Source organism: Ovis canadensis, chromosome 20 (genome assembly GCF_042477335.2).
Source record: "Ovis canadensis isolate MfBH-ARS-UI-01 breed Bighorn chromosome 20, ARS-UI_OviCan_v2, whole genome shotgun sequence".
NCBI classification, from domain to species: domain Eukaryota; kingdom Metazoa; phylum Chordata; class Mammalia; order Artiodactyla; family Bovidae; genus Ovis; species Ovis canadensis.
The window spans coordinates 44,243,122-44,263,422 of record NC_091264.1 but is presented as its reverse complement, the minus strand read 5'-3'; the positions used below and the strand labels follow the sequence as shown (position 1 = coordinate 44,263,422).

At 38.1% G+C, this 20,301-nt stretch overlaps 1 protein-coding gene and 1 long non-coding RNA gene across 2 annotated transcripts in view; one reads left to right on the top strand and one right to left on the bottom strand.

The window, feature by feature from the left end:
- Positions 1–15,937, top strand: part of LOC138425664 (uncharacterized) — a 67,980-nt gene extending 52,043 nt beyond the window's left edge. Inside the window, exon 3 of the long non-coding RNA XR_011251299.1 lies at positions 14,877–15,937. This is a non-coding gene — a long non-coding RNA (uncharacterized lncRNA). The remainder of the gene's footprint in view (positions 1–14,876) is intronic.
- Positions 15,938–15,971: 34 nt separating this feature from the next.
- Positions 15,972–19,836, bottom strand: LOC138425019 (putative olfactory receptor 2W6). Its single transcript, XM_069562604.1, has one exon. The coding sequence runs from the start codon at positions 16,941–16,943 to the stop codon at positions 15,972–15,974; it is 972 nt and encodes a 323-aa protein (XP_069418705.1). The 5' UTR covers positions 16,944–19,836.
- Between the last annotated feature and the right edge of the window lie 465 nt (positions 19,837–20,301).

The following is a 20,301-nucleotide window of genomic DNA, read 5'->3' as shown; positions in this document are numbered from 1 at the left end:
TATTGGTATGTTTCTTTTTGACTTACTTCACTCTGTATAATAGGCTGCAGTTTCATCCACCTCATTAGAACTGACTCAAATGTGTTCTTTTTAATTAGCTCAGTAATATTCCATTGTGTATATGTACCATGGCTTTCTTATCCATTTGTCTGCCCATGGACATCTAGGTTGCTTCCATGCCCTAGCTATTGTAAACAGTGCTGTGATGAACATTGGGGTACACATGTTTCTTTCACTTCTGGTTTCCTCAGTGTGTCTGCCCAGGAGTGGGATTGCTGGGTCATACAGCAGTTCTATTTCCAGTTTTTAAAGGAATCTCCACAGTGTTCTCCATAGTGGCTGTACTAGTTTGCATTCCCACCAACAGTGTAAGAGGGTTCCCTGTTCTCTGCACCCTCTCCAGCATTTGTTGTTGGTAGACTTTTTGATAGCAGCCATCTGACTGTCATGAGATGGTACCTCACTGTGGTTTTGATTCGCATTTCTCTGATAATGAGTGATGTTGAGCATGTTTTCTTGTGTTTGTTAGCCATCTGTATGTCTTCTTTGGAGAAATGTCTGTTTAGTTCTTTGGGCCATTTTTGATTGGGTTATTTATTTTTCTGGTATTGAGCTGCATGAGCAGCTTGTATATTTTTGGGATTAATTCTTTGTCAGTTGCTTCATTTGCTATTATTTTCTCCCATTCTGAAGGCTGTCTTTTCATCTTACTTATAGTTTCCTTCATTGTGCAGAAGCCTTTAAATTTATTTGTTTGGTCCCATTTGTTTATTTTTGCTCTTATTTCCATTTCTCTGGGAGGTGGATCAGAGAGAATCTTGCAGTGATTTATGTCAGAGAGTGTTCTGCCTATGTTTTCCTCTAGGAGTATTATAGTTTCTGGTCTTACATTTAAATGTTTAATCCATTTAGAGTTTATTTTTGTGTATGGTGTTAAAAGCGTTCTAGTTTCTCTTTTACAGCTGGTTGACCAGTTTTCCCAGCACCACGTGTTAAAGAGATTGTCTTTTCTCCATTGTATATTTTTGCCTCCTTTGTCAAAGATAAGGTTTCCATAGGTGTGTGGATTCATCTCTAGACTTTCTATTTATTCCATTGATCTGTGTTTCTGTCTTTTTGCCAGTACCATACTGTCTTGATGACTGTAGCTTTGTAGTATAGTCTGAAATCAGGCAGGTTGATTCCTCCATCCATTCTTCTTTCTCAAGATTGCTTTGATTATTCGAGGTTTTTTGCATTACATACAAATTGTGAAATTATTTGTTTTAGTTCTGTGAGAAATACAATTGATAGCTTGATAGGAATTACATTGAATCTATAGGTTGCTTTGGGTAGTATACTCATTTTCACTATATTGATTCTTTTGACCCATGAACATGGTATATTTCACCATCTATTTGTGTCATCTTTGATTTCTTCATCAGTATTTTATAGTTTTCTATATATAGGTCTTTTGTTTCTTTAGGTAAATTTATTCCTAATTATTTTATTCTTTTCATTGCAATGGTGAATGGGATTGTTTCCTTAATTTCTCTTTCTGTTTTCTCACTGTTAGTGTATAGGAATGCAAGGGATTGTGTGTGTTAATTTTATATCCTTCAAGTTTATTTTATTCATTGACTAGCTCTAGTAGTTTTCTGGTGGTGTCCTTAGAGTTTTCTGTGTAGAGGATCAGGTCATCTGCAAACAGTGATAGTTTTACTTCTTTTCCCATCTGGATTCCTTTTATTTCTTTTTCTTCCCTGATTGCTGTGGCTAAAACTTAAAACTATGTTGAATAGCAGTTGCAAGCGAGGGCACCCTTTTTTTGTTCCTGACTTAACAGGAAATGCTGTCAATTTTTCAGCATTGAAGATACTGTTCACTGTGGGTTTGTCATATATGCCTTTTATTATTGGAAAAGACTTTGACGCTGGAGGGATTGGGGGCAGGAGAACAAGGGGACGACAGAGGATGAGATGGCTGGATGGCATCACTGACTCGATGGATATGAGTCTAAGTGAACTCTGGGAGTTGGTGATGGACAGGGAGGCCTGGCATGCTGCGATTCATGGGGTCACAAAGAGTTGGACACGACTGAGCGACTGAACTGAACTGAACTGATGTTCCTTCTATGCCTGCTTTTGGAGAGGTTTTTTTTTTTTTCTTTCTTTCTAATCATAAATGGGTGTTGCTGTTGTTGCTGCTGCTGCTGCTAAGTTTGTCAGTCATGTCTGACTGTGTGACCCCATAGATGGCAGCCCACCAGGCTTCCCCATCCCTGGGATTCTCCAGAGAAGAACACTGGAGTGAGTTGTCATTTCCTTCTCCAATGCATGAAAGTGAAAAGTTAAAGGACAGTCACGCAGTCGTGTCTGACTCTTAGTAACCCCATGGACTGCAGCCTACCAGACTCCTCTGTCCATGGGATTCTCCAGGCAAGAGCACTGGAGTGGGTTGCCATTGCCTTCTCCAATTGGATGTTGAATTTTGTCAAAGACTTTTTCTGCATCTGTTGAGATAATCATATGGTTTTTATCTTTTGATTTGTTAATGTGGTGTATCACATTGATTGATTTGTGAATATTGAAGAATCCTTGCATCCCTGGGATAAAGCCCACTTGGTCACAATGTATGATCTTTTAAATATGTTGTTGGATTCTGTTTGCTAGAATTTTGTTGTGGATTTTTGCATCTGTGTTCATCAGTGATATTGGCCTGCAGTTTTCTTTTTTTGTGGCATGTTTGTCTGGTTTTGGAATTAGGGTGATGATGGCCTTATAGAATGAGTTTGGGAGTTTACCTTCCTCTGCAACTTTCTGGAAGATTTTGAGTAGGATAGGTGTTAGCTCTTCTCTAAATTTTTGGTAGAAGTCACCTGTGAAGCCATCTGGTCCTGGACTTTTGTTTGTTGGAAGATTTTTGATTACACTTTTTACTTCCATGCTTGTGATGGGTTCTGTTAAGATTTTCTATTTCTTCCTGGTTCAGTTTTCTAAGAATTTGCCCATTTCTTCCAAGTTGTCCATTTTATTGTTATATAGTTGCTGATAGTAGTCTCATGATTCTTTGTACTTCTGTGTTGTCTGTTGTGATTTCTCATTTTCATTTCTAAGTTTGTTGATTTGATTCTTCTCCCTTTTTTTCTTAATGAGTCTGGCTAATGGTTTGTGTATTTTATTTATCTTCTTGAAGAATCAGCTTTTAGTTTTGTTGATTTTCACTTTTTCCACTTATTTCTGGTCTGATTTTTGTGACTTCTTTCCTTCTACTAACTTTGGGGTTCTTCATTTCTTCTTTTTCTAGTTGCTTTATTAAAGTTAGGTTATTTATTTGATGTTTCTCTTGTTTCTTGAGGTAAGCTTGTATTGCTATGAACCTTCCTCTTAGCACTGCTTTTACTGAATCTCATAGGTTTCGGGTTGTAATATTTTCATTTTCATTTGTTTCTATGCATATTTGATTTCCTTTTTGATTTCTTCTGAGATCTGTTGGTTATTCAGAAGCATGTTGTTTAGCCTCCATATGTTTGTATTTTTAATAGTTTTTTTTTCCTGTAGTTGGCATCTAATCTTACAGCATTTTGATCAGAAAAGATGCTTGACATGATTTCAATTTTTTTTTTAAATTTCCCAAGGCTAGATTTATGGCCCAGGATGTGATCTATCTTGGAGAATGTTCTGTGTGCACTTGAGAAAAAGGTGAAATTTATTGCTTTGGGGTGAAATGTCCTATAGCTATCTATTAGGTCTAACTGGTCCGTTTTATCATTTAAAGTTTGTATTTCCTTGCTAATTTTCTGTTTGGTTGATCTATCCATAGGTGTGAGTTGGGGTAGTAAAGTCTCCCACTATTATTGTGTTACTGTTATTTTCCCCTTTCATACTTGTTGCATTTGCTTTACATGTGGGGTGCTCCTATGTTGGGTTCTTGTAAAAAGCCATTTTAAAGCCCCTTGACATCTGTATTCCTGAGTGTATATTAATGGGTTAAGACTTGGGTTGATAATGGTGTAAAAGGGGGTAAGAAATTTATCAGCTTTGTGCATGGAACCTTTCTTTGGTTGCAAGTACATGTAGATGACACTGCCATAAAAGAGGCTGACCACAGTGAGACGAGCACCACAGGTGTTGAGCATCACAGGTGTTAATCACCTTCTTCCACCCTCTGCCTGACTTGATCTTAGTCACAGCATGAGTGATGATTCCATCTGAGACAAGAATGAAAAATAGTGGCAAAACAAGGTAAATTACTCCAAGTGTGTAAATGGTAACATCCATTACTTTGGTGTACGCACAGGCTATCTTAAGAAAGACAGGCATCTCACAAAAGAAGTTATTGTGTGTGACCACAAAGCAGCAGTGAAAAGGCAAAAGTGCTCATAGTCAGGGGACCACACATGCCAGTCAACCATGATGCTGCTGCCATCTTCTTACAGAACTGAGGGTGCATGATACCAGGTAGTGCAGGGGTTGGCAGACTGTTGCATAACGATCATAGGCCATGACAACCAATAAAAGGTTTTCTGTTGCACCAAAGTCAAAGGCAAAGAAGAACTCTAGGATACAACCTGCATAAGTAATTAATTTGTTTGGCCCCCACAGATTTATCAACGTCTGGGGAACAATACTAGCTGTGTAACAGATATCTAAAAATGTGAGGTTACTGAGGAAGAAGTACATGGGTGTACAAAATTGGCTGTCCAGAAAAGTTAGCAGGATAATTGCTGTGTTGTTTAGCAGAGTCATGATATGGAAGAGCAAAATGGTCACAGAGATAATGGGGTCTAGTTGGGGTTGATCAGAAAAGCTCAGCAGAATGAAGTTACTACCTGAGCTGGCATTGGATATGTCCACTATTTTCACTTTTTGACATCTGAAGAGAGGGGTAATGAAGAATCCAGAAAGTGAGTGAGTGAGTGAAGTTGCTTAGTCGTGTACAATTCTTTGTGATCCCATAGACTGTAGCCTACCAGGCTCCTCTGTCCATGGAATTTTCCAGGCAAGAATACTGGAGCGGGTTGCCATTTCCTTCTTCAGGGGATCTTCTCGACCCAGGAATTGAACTCAGGTCTCCTGCATTGCAGGCAGATGCTTTACTGTCTGAGCCACCAGGGAAGCCCCAAAGGGGGAACAACAGATTATACAATTTTATTGTTCCTATAGATGACTCAATATTGTGGGAATAGTGTTTACCAACAAAAAGCTCACAAATTACAGGAAATGTCTTACTTGACCACTTTGTGTTCAGTTAACAAGCTGAGTAATGAACTATGTTCCATCATTTGATTAGCTAAAATGATCTATCACCCTATTGCCAGAATTAGAAATGCCCACCTGTTTGTTTTGGGACTGTCCATTTTGTTTCAATCATCTGCAAACCAATAGTTTGAAAAATTGTTACTTGATAACATTTCAATGCCTGGCATAGCATTTCCTTATCTATTACCTTTTTAAAAATAGAGAATGTCTTGATCTACTAAGCTGTCATTTTTCCAAATAAATCTTGAAATCAATTTATTATAAGCCAGACAAAATATAAGAAGTTGTCTGAAATATCTGTATTTAAGGTTTTAAAAAAGTTTATATTTAAAATTTTCTTTTTGAAGAATACAGCATGTCTCAGTTTATTAAAGTTCTCCTACTTTGGTAAAGATGAATAGAACTTTTTCATAAAAATATTCTACATATCTTAATTTTATCTTTATTGATGTATTTTATTTAATTGCTAACTTGATAGGAGAGCTGTAGATTTTAAATATTTATTTTGTATATTCTCTCTTTGCTGAAACTATAGGGGCTTGTAATCATTTTCATATGAATTTGTTATATTTAAAAGAAGTCAATTGTTATTTTAAAATAATGATTGTTTTGTTTCTTCTTATTTTGGAGGGTGTATGCGTACATCTCTCAGCTGTTAACAGACAAGAAAGTCTTGTTGATATTTGTTCTTAAACACTTTAGTTCAGATTCTCATTTTTATAGATGCAGAAAGCAAGGTATAATAAATTAAGAAAAGAATTAATAGTGTGTAACAAGGAAATGGTCCGTGCAAGGAAGCAAGTTATAATAAATTAAGAAAAGAATTAATAGTGTGTAACGAGAGAAGTGGGCTGTACAAGGGTTCTGACCTGATAAAAGCCAATTTGGTCACCTTCAGCTTTCAGGTTATTTTGGTAGATAGTCAGTCCCTGAAAAACTTGAGATGACTACAGGGTTAGCATTTTCCGTACAACCTTTTGTCCAGGTTGTAATGAAAGTGACACTGACCAAATCGTACCACTCATATGGAGGTTTATTAAGCAGATGCTAGCAGGTAGGCATATATTCTACGTGCTAGAATAAGACAGCTGCACCATATATTCTATAAGCTCATGAAGTCCCAGTTCACTGCCATTTCAGATGCTCCACTACTACCTTGCATAAAAGGTTCATTGAAGACGTGACAGCAGAGGCAGAATTTTGGTTACTTTCAGGTCAAAAAAAAGGAAAAAAAAAGGCAAGATGTAGTCCATTTAGGAAACAAATCCTGGGCATTGTCACTAAAATTCTGGTTCCATACCTTTTTGATTCTTATGCCTCTCATGCCAGAATGAGGAGTGTTTCTATGTATGTTAGGCCACATATGTTTGATAACTACTTTTCACTGGTAATCCACTTGAACATTAATTGTTATGCAAATTAGCAAGACATCAGGTGTTGATCAAGAAATGCTCAGTGGGAAATTTTGTGTTAGCTGCCTTGGAAAGCAGCCTTTCTGATTAAAAAAGCCACCTAATTTGGTAAATGTGGTGGTGGTGGGGGCACAATAAGATAATTTTTGAATGGAAAGAATTCTTGGTTTCCATCATATGCTTTTTCAGCGTTGCCTTTCAGTGTCTATAACTGTTCCTTTCCTCTTGCTTTTGCTGGCTCCTTTTGGTTTCCCTGTTCTAAGTTGTGGCTGAGTATCATGTTCTATTCTTCAGGCAAATGGTCCTAATTGTCTGTATCTTCTCCTGACCCTCACTCTAATCCTGTTAAACTAAATGATGCTCTGCTATCATCTCTACGTCAAAAATATGTTTACATAAACCACACCCACGGTATTTCTGTATTCATGGGGTCATTTCAAGGCAGATGGTGGAATGGGAAAAATAAATACCTATGTTTATACCACTCTCTTGAAAGTCGTCTTCCTTTTTCTTTCTCAAGAAGACATGCAAATCATGTTAATGCTATTTTAAAAATATATCCTGAATACATTTCTCACTGTCTCCATTTAGGTCATGTCACACTGGTCTCCCTACAGGATAGATGCTAGACATACTACAGAGCAGTCAATCAGATTATTTGAACATGCAAGTCAGGTGCTGTCAAAATTCTCCAGTGGCTTCCCATCACTCCCCACTTTTATAAAACATTTTTGTCATATTTACTTTGCCTCTCTCTGAACCATTTGGAAATGAGTTGAAGATATCATGATACTTATCTGTAAATACTTCAGAATGCTTTCCTGACAATAGTGGCATTCTTTTCCATAGTCACAATACCATTATCATACTCAAGAAAATTACTGATTCAATAATACATCTAACATCCAGCCCACATTCAAATTTCCCCATTATCCTCCAACGTCTTATAGCTGTTTTTTCCGGCACCATCGATTAGAATTCAACTAAGGTACACACATTGCAGTAGTTGTGTTTCTTTAGTCTAATTTAGAACTACGTGGAAATGGCAACCCCCTCCAGTATTCATTCCTGGGAAATCCCATGGACAGAGGAGCCCGGTAGGCTACAGTCCATGGGGTCACAGAGTCGGACACGACTTAGTGACTGAACAACAACAACAATACTGTCTAATGCAACGCTGTCTAATAGAGTAGACTCTAGTCACATGTAGTGAAAGTGAAAAAGCACTGGAGAAGGGAATGGCAACCCACTCTAGTGTTCTTGCCTGGAGAATCCCAGGGATGGGGGAGCCTGGTAGGCTGCCATCTATGGGGTCGCACAGAGTTGGACATGACTGAAGTGACTTAGCAGCAGCAGCAGCAGTCACATGTAACTACTGAGCTGAATGCTGTTACTGTGATTGAGATGTGCTGTGAGTTAAAATGCACACGAGTTTTTATTTTGTACAGAAAAAGTAAGATATCTCAGTTTTTATATTGATCACATGTTGAAATAATATTTTAGATATATCAATTAATTAAACGATTAAAATCTCAGCTATTCATTTTAACCTTTTTAAAAATGACTGCAAGAAAACTTAAAATACTTATGTGACTTGCATTTATTGCTTATGTGGTATTTTTGTTGAATATGTGGAATCAGAACAAATCACGAATGTTTTCTTTCAAAGCACTGTTTAAAGAAAGAGTTGAGGCAATTTGTTTTATAAGAAATGGGTCCCCAACCTCCAAGATCTAATGCCTGATGATCTGAGGTGGAGCTGATGTAATAATAAGAGAAATAAAGTTCAGAATAAATATAATGCATTTGCATCATTGCAATCCTCCCCTCCCCCCCCCCCCCCCCCCCCGCCCCCCGTGCCACCCTCCTTCCCATCCCCCAGTCCATGGAAAAATAGTGTCTTTTATGAAACCCATCCCTGGGGCCAAAAAGGTTGGGAACAACTGTTATAGAATCATCCTACCTTCTGAATGATCCCTTTCAGAAGAAGCTTTATAGTATGTGGAGAAGGCAATGGCAACCCACTGCAGTACTCTCGCCTGGAAAATCCCATGGACGGAGGAGCCTGGTAGGCTGCAGTCCATGGGGTCACGAAGAGTCGGACACTTACTGAGCGACTTCACTTTCACTTTTCACCTTCACGCATTGGAGAAGGAAATGGCAACCCACTCCAGTGTTCTTGCCTGGAGAATCCCAGGGACGGTGGAGCCTGGTGGGCTGCTGTCTATGGGGTCGCAGAGTCGGACATGACTGAAGTGACTTAGCAGCAGCAGCAGCAACTGTCCCTGTAGAAAGAATCTCCTACAGTTCTATCACTTGCTTTACACTGACTTTCTTGCTGTTTGGCAAACACATGAGACATATCTTTTGCAATTCCTGGGAATTCTCTTTCCTATATTTTTTTTGCAAGACTGACTCCTTTACTTCATTCACGTCTCTGCTCTCATATCACATACTCAGAACTTCCTGACCATCTTTTTTAAATAGCACTTTTCATGATTGTTTCCCCTTTCCTTGCTTTGCCTTTCTTTTTAAAATTTCACCTTTATTGAAGTATAAAATTGTAGGATATTTAAAGTGTGCATTGTGGTTTGATATGTGTATGCATTATGAAAGGATATCACCGTCTTCCCCACCCATCTAGTTAATTAATACACCATCACCTCACATATTTATTCTTCTTTTAGGGGGAATGAGAACATTTAAGTTCTACTCTCTTAATAAGTTTCAACTATAAAATACAATGTTATCGACTACAGTCACCAGGTTTTTACATTAGATCTTCAGACCTTATTTTTCTTATAGTTGAAGTTTGTAACCATTTCCCTCCCCTCTGTTTGGTCACACCATATGGCTTGTGGGATCTTATTTCCAAAACCAGGGATTGAACTCAGGTCTATGACAGTGAAAGCGTCGAACCTAACCACTGGACTGGCAAGGAATTCCCCTTATAACCTTTTATAAGTCTTTCTCTATGTCTCCATTCCCTAGCCCCTGTCGACCATTTTTTTAAACTCATTTTTCTTTTTAATTCCACATATAAGTGATATCATGAAGTATTTTTCTCTGGCACATTTCACTGAAGGTCCATCCATATTCTCACAAATAGTAGGATGTCATTCTTTCCCATGGCTGAGTAATATTCCATTATATATTCTACATCATATATACCATATCTTCTTTATCTATTCATCTGTCGATTGGCACTTAGGTTGTTTCCATATTGTGGCTATTGTGAATAACACTGCAATGAAAATGGGAGTGCAGATATCATTTTGAGTTCTGTTTCCATTCCTTTGGATATATACCCAGAAGTGGGATTGCTGGGTCATATGGTACTTCTATTTTTAATGTTTGAGGAACTCTTATACTTTTAAAAATAATGGTTTATACCAGTTTACATTGCTACTAGTAGTGTACAGGGTTCCTTTTTTTCTATATCCTTACCATCACATGTTATTTGTGGTGGCTTTTTAATAATAGCCATTCTGACAGGTATGAGGTGATATTTCATTGTGGTTTTAATTCACATTCTCCTAATGACTAGAGATGTTGGGCATCTTTTCATCTACCTTTGGCCACTTCTATATATTCTTTGGAAAAATATCTATTCAGGTACTCAGTCTATTTTAAAATTGAATAATTTTTTTTTTTGCAATTGAGTGTATGAGTTCCTTATATATTTTATTTATTAACTTCTTAGTAGATATATATTTTACAGATTTTCTCCTATTTCATAGGTTGTCTTTGCATTTTTTTTTTTTTTGCTGTGCTTTTGGTGTCATATCCAAAAAACCATTCATTTCACCCTATGTTTTCTTCTAGGAGTTTTATGGTCAGGTTATGAAATTTCAGTCTTCAATCCGTCTTTGAGTTAATGATTGTGAGAGGTGTAATACTTTGAATTGAGTATTGTGAGAGGTCTAGTTTCATTTGTTTGCGTGTGGCTATCCAGTTGTCCCAGCATCATTTATTGAGGAGACTGTCCTTTGGTCATTGCATGATTTTGGCTCCTTTATTGTAAATGAATTATCTGTACATGTATGAGTTTATTTCTAGGCTTTCTGTTCTTGTTCCATTGATCAATGTGTCTGTTTTTAATTCCAATACCATACAGTTTTAATTACTATGGCTTTGTAGTATAGTTTAATATCAGGAAGTGTTGTGCCTCCTAGTTTGTTCTTTCAAGATTGGTTTGGCTATTTAGGTTCATTATGGTTCCACACAAATGTTGGATTGTTTCTCCTATTTCTGTGAAAAATGCCCTTGGAATTTTGATAGGGATTGTATTGAATCTGTAGATTACCTTGGGTGGTAGTATGGGTATTTTAACAATATTAGTTCTTATGATCTATCCTTGAGCATATTCATGGGCGTTTGAGAAGAATATGTGTTCTGCTGTTCTTGGATGGAATGTTTTGTAAATATTAAGTCCATCTGGTTTAGTGTATACTTTAAGTCCAGTTTACCCACAGAGATTTAAGGGTGAGGTTTGAGGTACTCCTACATATTTTTTTCTTTTTGCTAATGGATTAAAAAAAGACTAAGTCCATCCCCATCAATTGCTTCTGATACTCTTCTCATATGAGATTCCTAATGGTTTATATAAGAGGAATAATAGTCAAATAGAACTAATTACAATAGCTAATATTTATTGAGAACTTTAATTACAGACTATACTAATTACAGACTATACTAACACTGTATGAAATATTTTTCTTAATCTTCTGTGTGGCAATGAATAGAACTACTCAAAAGTGATCCTGAGATCTCTCTCTAGGTTGCCTAGGAAAGGAGCTGGCTGGAACTGGGGTTTCCCCCTCTTCCTGGAGGGAAGCGGTGCACTCAAACTCAGTTTTCCATTGGACCAGTGCCTTACACTCCCTAACAGGATAGGCTCCAACTTTCCAGGTATCCATGGTCTTCAGGTGCCAGGCAGCTGGCCTTCCTCAAACAGTTGGCATCTAAACCCAGACTGCCTGGCAACCAAGTAGTCTTGATGTCTCACTAATAAGTAGAGTTCAAGTTTACCTTTTGAGAAGGTAGAGCAGTTGTGTCAGGAGTACAGCAGCTTGACCCTGGCACTGATTCACCTCTCCCTGAGATTATGAGAGAGTGGAAGTACTTTGCCTCTTGTTCCTGACTCTTGGTTTCCTGTGTTTCCCAATAAATCTTGTTCTTTGGTTCTCACTGTGTGATGTTGCTGTATTTATCCTATTGCCTGTTGCACCACATTCTTGCAGCAAATTTGTAAATTAGAGATTCTGGGGATATCGAGAGGACGTGGGTAGAGTTTGCCATCTTCTCGGGAAAGAGTGTGATTAATTATAAAAGCGTGTGTGTGTGTGTGCGTGTGTGTGTGTGTGTGTGTTTGTGTGTCTGTCTGTCTGGAGAGCTAGTTGTAGGTTGGAGGATTGGTTGATGAAGGAAAAATTGCCCAACCCTATGAAGATCGGGATCCCAAATGAAGAAGAGAGCAAAGTGATTCGGGCCTCAAGAACCTCATGCCCAAGCAAATTCTGCCAGAGTTAATGGGGTGCAGGTCCTCTGATGAAGATGGGTGAATTTCGAACTGGAAAATCTGGAAACAAAAATCTTCCAATAAGGGAGACTGAAGGCCGAGTTCAATGGTATAGAATTGTTATGAAAAAGCAAAGGGGAGAGTCAGTTTTCTTATAAGAACCGCTGTGACCGTCTTAGCTCTTGTTAGAATGTCAGTGCTTCTATCTTGAAGGACCGTTTTTCATAGCACCACCTTGTGGCAGTAAGCCGAAATGGCAGTAGTGAACTTAGATACCAGTCCTTTCCTGGTTGGGTATGCAAACTCATTTTTGGAATTTCAGGTTTGGAGATCATTCTGGGGGAAAGGCAGCGCAAAATGGAGACAACGTTCTGTTAATATTGCAATTGGGGGCTGATGAGTAAATTGCAAAATAATGACGATAAAGAAAAGCAATGTGCCATATTTAAATTCATGAAATGTTTCTTACCAGCAGGACAGCAAGGATGGAAATTTTTCTTTGATATTTTGGTTGGCGCACAAGAACTTAAAACCCATCATTTTCATGTGGCTACTGTGAATGTGCACTTAAAATATTAGATAAACATATGTTAAAGTTATGTTATTCTTTGATGTTATTTCCTTTGATGATACTACTGTATCTTAAAAAAATTATAAATTCTCTTGAATCCAAAACTCCAAAGATAAAAATCTATATTTTTGCAGACTAGTGGTAATAATTAGTGTCTTCTTCAAGAATTAGCTGTTGTTTCTGACAAATGTCAAATAGCTAATATTCTTTCTCACAAAGGAATTGTTTTTCCTAACAAAGGTTTGCCTTTGTTTAACAGAACTGAAAGCACAGGTGAGAAATAGCCTAATGTCAGTTTTCCCCAAATATTTGATGCTTCAGGCAGATGGTGGATTCGTTTGCACTTGAAATGACATAGCAGTGGCACTTTAGATGTGAAGGCTCTTTCATTTACAAAGACGATTTTCAGTCTCTGCAATGATCAACTTGTAGAGAAGTTTAATTTATTCTGCAGCATAGAGACCCCCAGATTTTGCATATATTTACCAGGAAAATAAAGTAAAAATGAGATTAAACATATGATTACTAAATTTTTGTTTTGTCAGGTAAGAGCATCAAAACCTTCCCCCAGATTACCATCTACTACTGTGAGTTGTTGAGGGACAGGGAAGCTTGATGAGCAGCAGTCCATGGGGTCACAACGGGTCGGACACGACTGAGTGACTGAACTGAAGTGACCACTATAATTCAAGAAAAGAAAGAACATTATAAAGTGAAAGTACTAGCAGATAGTGCTAAATAAGGAATGCTGCTACTGCTGCTGCTAAGTCGCTTCAGTCATGTCCAACTCTGTGTGACCCCATAGACGGCAGCCCACCAGGCTCCCCCATCCCGGGGATTCTCCAGGCAAGAGCACTGGAGTGGGTTGCCATTTCCTTCTCCAATGCATGACAGTGAAAAGCGAAAGTGAAGTCGCTCAGTCGTGCCTGACTGTTCTTGACCCCATGGGCTGCAGCCCACCAGGCTCCTCCATCCATGGGATTTTCCAGGCAAGAATACTGGAGTGGGGTGCCATCGCCTTCTCCCAAAACATTGGTTAAGATCATGAAAATCCAGTTTCACACGTGGCTTTAGACAAGTGGAATGCTATAAAAATAACCCTCATCACACTGCTGGGGACGTGGAGGCTTTTATACCGGTGTAACTGACAAGTGATGCTGGCTCAAAAGGAACAGCTCAACACACAGTTCTTGGATTAGAATTTCCCCAGGTTATTTCTGGCCTGGAGAAAGATAATTTCATGACACCTCCCACCCACCGCCAAAATCTGGAAAAGTTACAGATGATAACCTTTAACACCAAAAAAAAATTGATAACCAATACAAAAAAACAGAGTTCATGAAGCCCAATAAAGAAACCAAATTCTGCAAGTGGAATAAATCTTTCCTAGATTCAAGCAAATGCTACAATATCAAACGTCGAATTTCTCAACTCACAGAATTAAAGAGTCCTTAAGCTGTTAACTTTGTCCTGTGTGACTCTCCTATTGAGAAAAAAATTTCCCCTAGAATTTGCAAAAATGACTGAGACACACCTGTAGTGTGTGACATGGGAGATGTTCTCAAATCTTTAATGAGGCGAAAGTCACTTTTTACAACTGAAAATGAAAAAGGTGCTACAGAAAGAAATGAAAGTTTAAAACTGCATAAAAGCAAAGACTGGCTGAAATTGGTAACTTACTGAATAAAGACAGTAACAATAACCCACGCTAGAACTAACTCCTCCGCAGTGACCCATCTGCTATCCATGCTGGGAGGAGACATGACCGGAGCCCGGCACAGTGGAAAGCAGCCTTGGCTGCGAGGCTGCGGTTCTGCTCTTTCCTGGTGCTCTGCGCACAGGGTGGTGCCACCTACTAAAGGCAGTCAGGGAGACGGGGGAGCCTCTCTCACCAGCCTGCTGTTCACTTAACTCAGCTCTGGACTCCAACGTGTATCTGGGCATAATTTTATGAAATATTTAAATGCCATTCACTAGATTAAAAAAAAAGAAAACTCTGGACCAAGTATATTGTGAACTTAAAAAAAAGTTATGAGGAGGGTTACCAATTACATTAACAACACTTTCTTTAAAAAATAGAATCACTTTCTTTTGAAATCAACCACAGTGGTGAGACGTGTTTCTCTTTCCAGGTGGCCCGTGATGGCACACAGCTCTACTCGACAAATCCTGCCACCTCCAAGTCCCGGGGTGCTGACCTGCACCAGCACGTGGGGCATTACCTCCCAACAGTGTGGAGAAGAGCACATGTCACCACTGGGTGATGAGAGAGCAGAGAGAGCCTCTTGGCTTCTCAACGCCAGACATGGTCGGAGAGCTTTCCTTGTTCTATTAGAAAAGTTCATGAGGAAGCTGTGAATAGGATCAGTCCAGAGAAGTAAAACTCTTTTATTTTCACTGTCCAAACATCAGTCAATATACCGGGAGAGCCAGTGGAAGCCCTCGCCGTATCCTTGCCTCTTGAGCACACTGCACATAAACACTTCCATGGGGCGGGCATAGCCTTTTTTATTGACTTCAGTATAAATGGTCAACTTGTAATTGTTGTTTATTCGCTAAGTTGTGTCTGACTGTTTGTGACCCCATGGACTGTAGCCCACCAGACTTTCAGTCCATGGGATTTCCGAGGCAAGAATACTGGAGTGGGTTGCCATTTCCTTCTCCACGGGATCTTCCCAACCCAGGGATCCAACTTGTGTCTCCTGGATTGGTAAGTGGATTCTTTACCACTGAGCCACCAGGGACACCCCAGCGTAGTAGCCCTCTGGTCTTTTAAAACTTGAGGCAGAAGGTGGAATGAGTGTTGGTGAGCTGTTAGTCTTCACCACAAAATCTCCTCTGGCAAAATCAGGTAAATGAGAGTGTTATTTCTAATATAAGTGATATGTCTGGGAAGAAAAAAAAATCAGTACAATCTTATCTATAATAGATGCTTATGAATAATACTTCCTCAATCTTTTGTACATTGCTATACTTACCACATTTCATAATTATTTATTTATTTGTAGTCCCTGATTAATCTTGAAGCTTTTAAATGTATGAATTACATTTTATTTATGTATATTTATTTATCTGTCTCCTTATCATTTATCCCTACTTCCTATTTATTTACAGAGTCAGTACCTAGTACAATTCTTGGTACATGGTAAACACCCAAGGATTGCTCTTTGAATAAAAGTATTGATTAATCTTCTGTTGGGAAAGGTCAATATTATTTCTTTAACTCTCTACACTCTGATTTTTCTATTTAATTCATGACTTCGCTGGCCATTTATTTTAATCCACAATATTCTCTTCATTGCATTCTTTACATCTTTGTTTCTTAAAGTGTATATCAGAGGGTTAAGGCTGGGTGTGACAATGGTGTAAAAGAGAGTAAGGAACTTCCCCTCATCTTGCGAGGCACTAGTATGTGGCTTCATGTACATATAAATGATTGTTCCATAAAACAGAGATACTACTGTGAGGTGGGAACCACATGTATGAAGGATCTTTCGCCACCTTGCTGCTGACTTGATTCTCATGACAGCTTGAGTGATGACTCCATATGAGATGAGAATTAGTGACAGAGGTACCAGAAGAAATACCACTCCAAGAGCAAAGACAACAACTTCAATTACTTTTGAATAGACACAAGCCATCTTGATCAATGCTGGCATCTCACAGAAAAAATTATCTACCTCCCGGTGCCCACATCTTGGCAACTTCAAAGTCAAAGAGCAAAGAATTAAGGCACTGCCAAGACCACCTAACCAGGCAATCAACACCATCTTCTGGCAAAGCTCCGGGTGCATTATTACTGTGTAGTGAAGAGGTTGACAGACAGCAGCATAGCGGTCATAAGCCATTACAGCCAAGAGAAGGCATTCTGTGGCTCCCAAGTCAAGGGCAAAGAAGAATTGGAGCACACAGCCTCCATATGTAATAGACTTTTTTGGACCCCATAGATTTACCAGCATCTGGGGGATAATGCTAGTTGTGTAACAGAGGTCCACAAAAGACAAATTGGATAAGAAGAAATACATGGGCATATGGAGCTGGGTGTCTAGGTAAGATACAAGAATGATAGTTGTGTTTCCTACCAGGGTTATAATATAGAAGATGCAGACAATCACAGAGATGATGTGTTCCAATTGGGGCCGATCAGAAAAGCCCAGAAGGATGAAGTCTGTTCTGGAACTTCCATTGCTGGTTCCCATTGCTCCTTTTGAAAAACTAGGAAGCTATACCATGATAAGAAAACATAGTGTCAGCCTTAGGTAGAACTAAAAACCTCTGAAGTTTGTCATGAATATCCAAAGGTCACTTATTTGCATGCTTTCTCCCATTTTGGAATACCTCTTAACATACCTGCTGTGTTCGTTTCCCCAAATCTCTACATATTTAATCATATCAAGTGTAGTTTTATTTTATTTTTTATTTTTGCCATGCCACGTGGCTCCCAGGATCTTAGTTCCTTAACCAAGGATAGAGACTGGGACCCCAACAGTTAAAATGTGGATCCTAACCACTGGGCCGCCAGAGAATTCCCCAGAACGCTTCTAAAAATGAATTTTGACCACTGAGTCACACAAATATTTTTCTTATAAAGCTGTTGAGCTTAAGGTAAAAAGTTAAATGACATTTTCCCGGGGTAAGCTCTACCATTTGCTAACAATCGCTTTCCATATTCACTTCCAAATGTCTATATCTCAACTTTTATAATCATAATAATAATCATCACAACCAGCATCCTCCTCCACTTTTTCCTTCTATTCAACATTACCCTGTTGTTCTTGTATTAACTTTGATGTTCTTTACTATCCTGCCCTTTTTTTGTGCAATGTGCTTTTGGTGCCAGGAAAAAAACCTTTTTATTAACCTTTATTTATGTGTACAGATGCTATAGATTTCTTTGAACACCTTTATGAATGTTATTACACCATCTCAGCAGTCTTATTGATTTGTTGCAGTGTTAAAAGTTGAACTAATTCCAGAAGGCTTTGGTCCCCACATACACATGGTAGCAATCTGCGTTAGCTCCTATTTATCTGTCCCTTCAGCAAAATTAACAAGGCAGTTAATTGAAACAAGAAGTTTATTAAACAATGAAGGAGTTGTTTTTCCCCATGGAATTTACTAATTACATGAGTTTATCCTCTTGGTTGCTTTGGAACTCTATAGGTAAAACTGTCACCTAATTTCAACTCTAAAAGAATACAGATAAGGGGTACAATAATATCAGTCTTACTTTGTCTGGATACGGTATCATATCATTAAACAGATGAATGTTTAATTACTGAGTTAATTTATGAATTTTTTAATGTATATAATCTCTAACTGTGAACTTCAGACCTAAATGTATACTTTGCATTTATAGTGTCTTTGTGGCCAAGGAATAATAACCTATTTGTTACAGTTATAGTAAGATAAGGTAAAGATAAATTACCTACAGTATATCATTTGTATAAGCATTTTAATTAGAACATCATATATTATAATCATGATGAAAGAACTGTTATTATTAAGTAGTATGAAATAGAGGTGTAGTTTTTCTCAATATAAAATGGAAATTTAATTTAATTATGAGTATCCAGTTTCTATGCAGTAGATGCCAGACTAAGTTAAGCAGATTGCTTAAGAGCACAAGTTCTTGACTCAGAGTGCTTGGGATCAAATTCCAGCTTCATCACTCAGAAGCAATGTGTCCTTGGGCAATTTATTCAACTTGTCTGTCTATTAGGTTCTCTATGTGTTATGCGAAGGGATATTGTGAAGGTTAATATTTGTGAAGATACTTGGAAGTGCATCCTTCTGTGGAAGGCTTTCCAATGAAAGGCAGAAAGCCTTTGTTCACATTTAATTCTAAAAATGAAAAGCTATATTCTCCTACCCCCAAATCACTGTTACTCTATTTATCCCTCATTTCCTTTGTTTTTCATGCTGGTGATTCACCATGTGGTCTACAACTAAACTGGAATGCTTAAATTTTTTAGTTTATAGTAACCACCTCCTTGTATTTTACTAGTTTAATTACTCAAATGTGCATCTGTAGACACTATTGTTTAATTGGGTTCATTAAGAATTTTTATATGTCTTTTAAGTCTCTTTTAATATTAGAATCTATTGTTAAATATACACTTACATTTATGTTCCCAGACCAAGTGCATAGGTCACTGAACGATCTTTAATTACTATGCTCTTCTGGTTGTAGTCCATTGGATGCACCATGGTTTATCAAATGCCTCAGAATAGTGAGTTTAGAAGTAAACACAGTGCACCATGTGTGCTACACTGTTGAAGGGAATAGTGACAGTCTATGATTTACACATGCTTTCTAAAATATTTTAGCCAGTTTTAGCAGGTGGAAAACATTACAGTCTTAATTTAAACTTTGGATTATATAAGGCTCCTTGTTAGAAGTCAATAAAATCACCGCAGATGGTGACTGCAACCATGAAATTAAAAGACGCTTACTCCTTGGAAGAAAAGTTATGACCAACCTAGATAACATATTCAAAAGCAGAGACATTACTTTGCTGACTAAGGTCCGTCTAGTCAAGGCTATGGTTTTTCCTGTGGTCATGTATGGATGTGAGAGGTGGACTGTGAAGAAGGCTGAGCGCCAAAGAATTCATGCTTTTGAACTGAGGTGTTGGAGAAGACTCCTGAGAGTCCCTTGGACTGCAAGGAGATCCAACCAGTCCATTCTGAAGGAGATTAACCCTGGGATTTCTTTGGAGGGAATGATGCTGAAGCTGAAACTACAGTACTTTGGCCACCTCATGCGAAGAGTTGATTCATTGGAAAAGACTCTGATGCTGGGAGGGATTGGGGGCAGGAGGAGAAGGGGACGACCAAGGATGAGATGGCTGGATGGCATCACGGACTTGATGGACATGAGTCTGAGTGAACTCCGGGAGATGGTGATGGACAGGGAGGCCTGGCGTGCTGCAATTCATGGGGTCGCAAAGAGTCGGACACGACTGAGTGACTGAACTGAACTGAACTGAACTGAACTGAACTGAACTTGTTAGAAGCGCTGTCAAGACAGGAGTCATACTTTATGTAATTTAATCTTGTGAACCCAAATAAAAGACTTTATTTTATGCTTTTTAATATTTTGGTTTAAGCTTTGAAGTCTCAAAATTTAGATATCATTTTAAATTTAAAAGTCAATATGATATAAAAAGAGACTTAGAACATGTGTTGAAGAAATAGATGTTAAAAAGAGGCATGCTATATTTTAATTAAAACTCACTTTCACTTTTCATAGTATGAACTTCAGTTTCTAATAATGTAGCATAACTTTACATTTTACTTTCTTCAGTGAAATCTAAGACAAATGAACCAGACATATTTAAACATAACTTGAGTGTACACAATGATATGGAGATAAAACTAGATACATAAAATTTCATAGTTGTCTAAAATTTTATAAAAAATAAAAAGATATTAAAAGGATCTTTTATAACTGTAAAATAAAATGGTACATTGCTGTAACCATACAAAGCCAAAGCAGAAAAATACAACGTACAAGTAGTTAAGACTCCGGACTCTAGATTCAGACCATCAGTG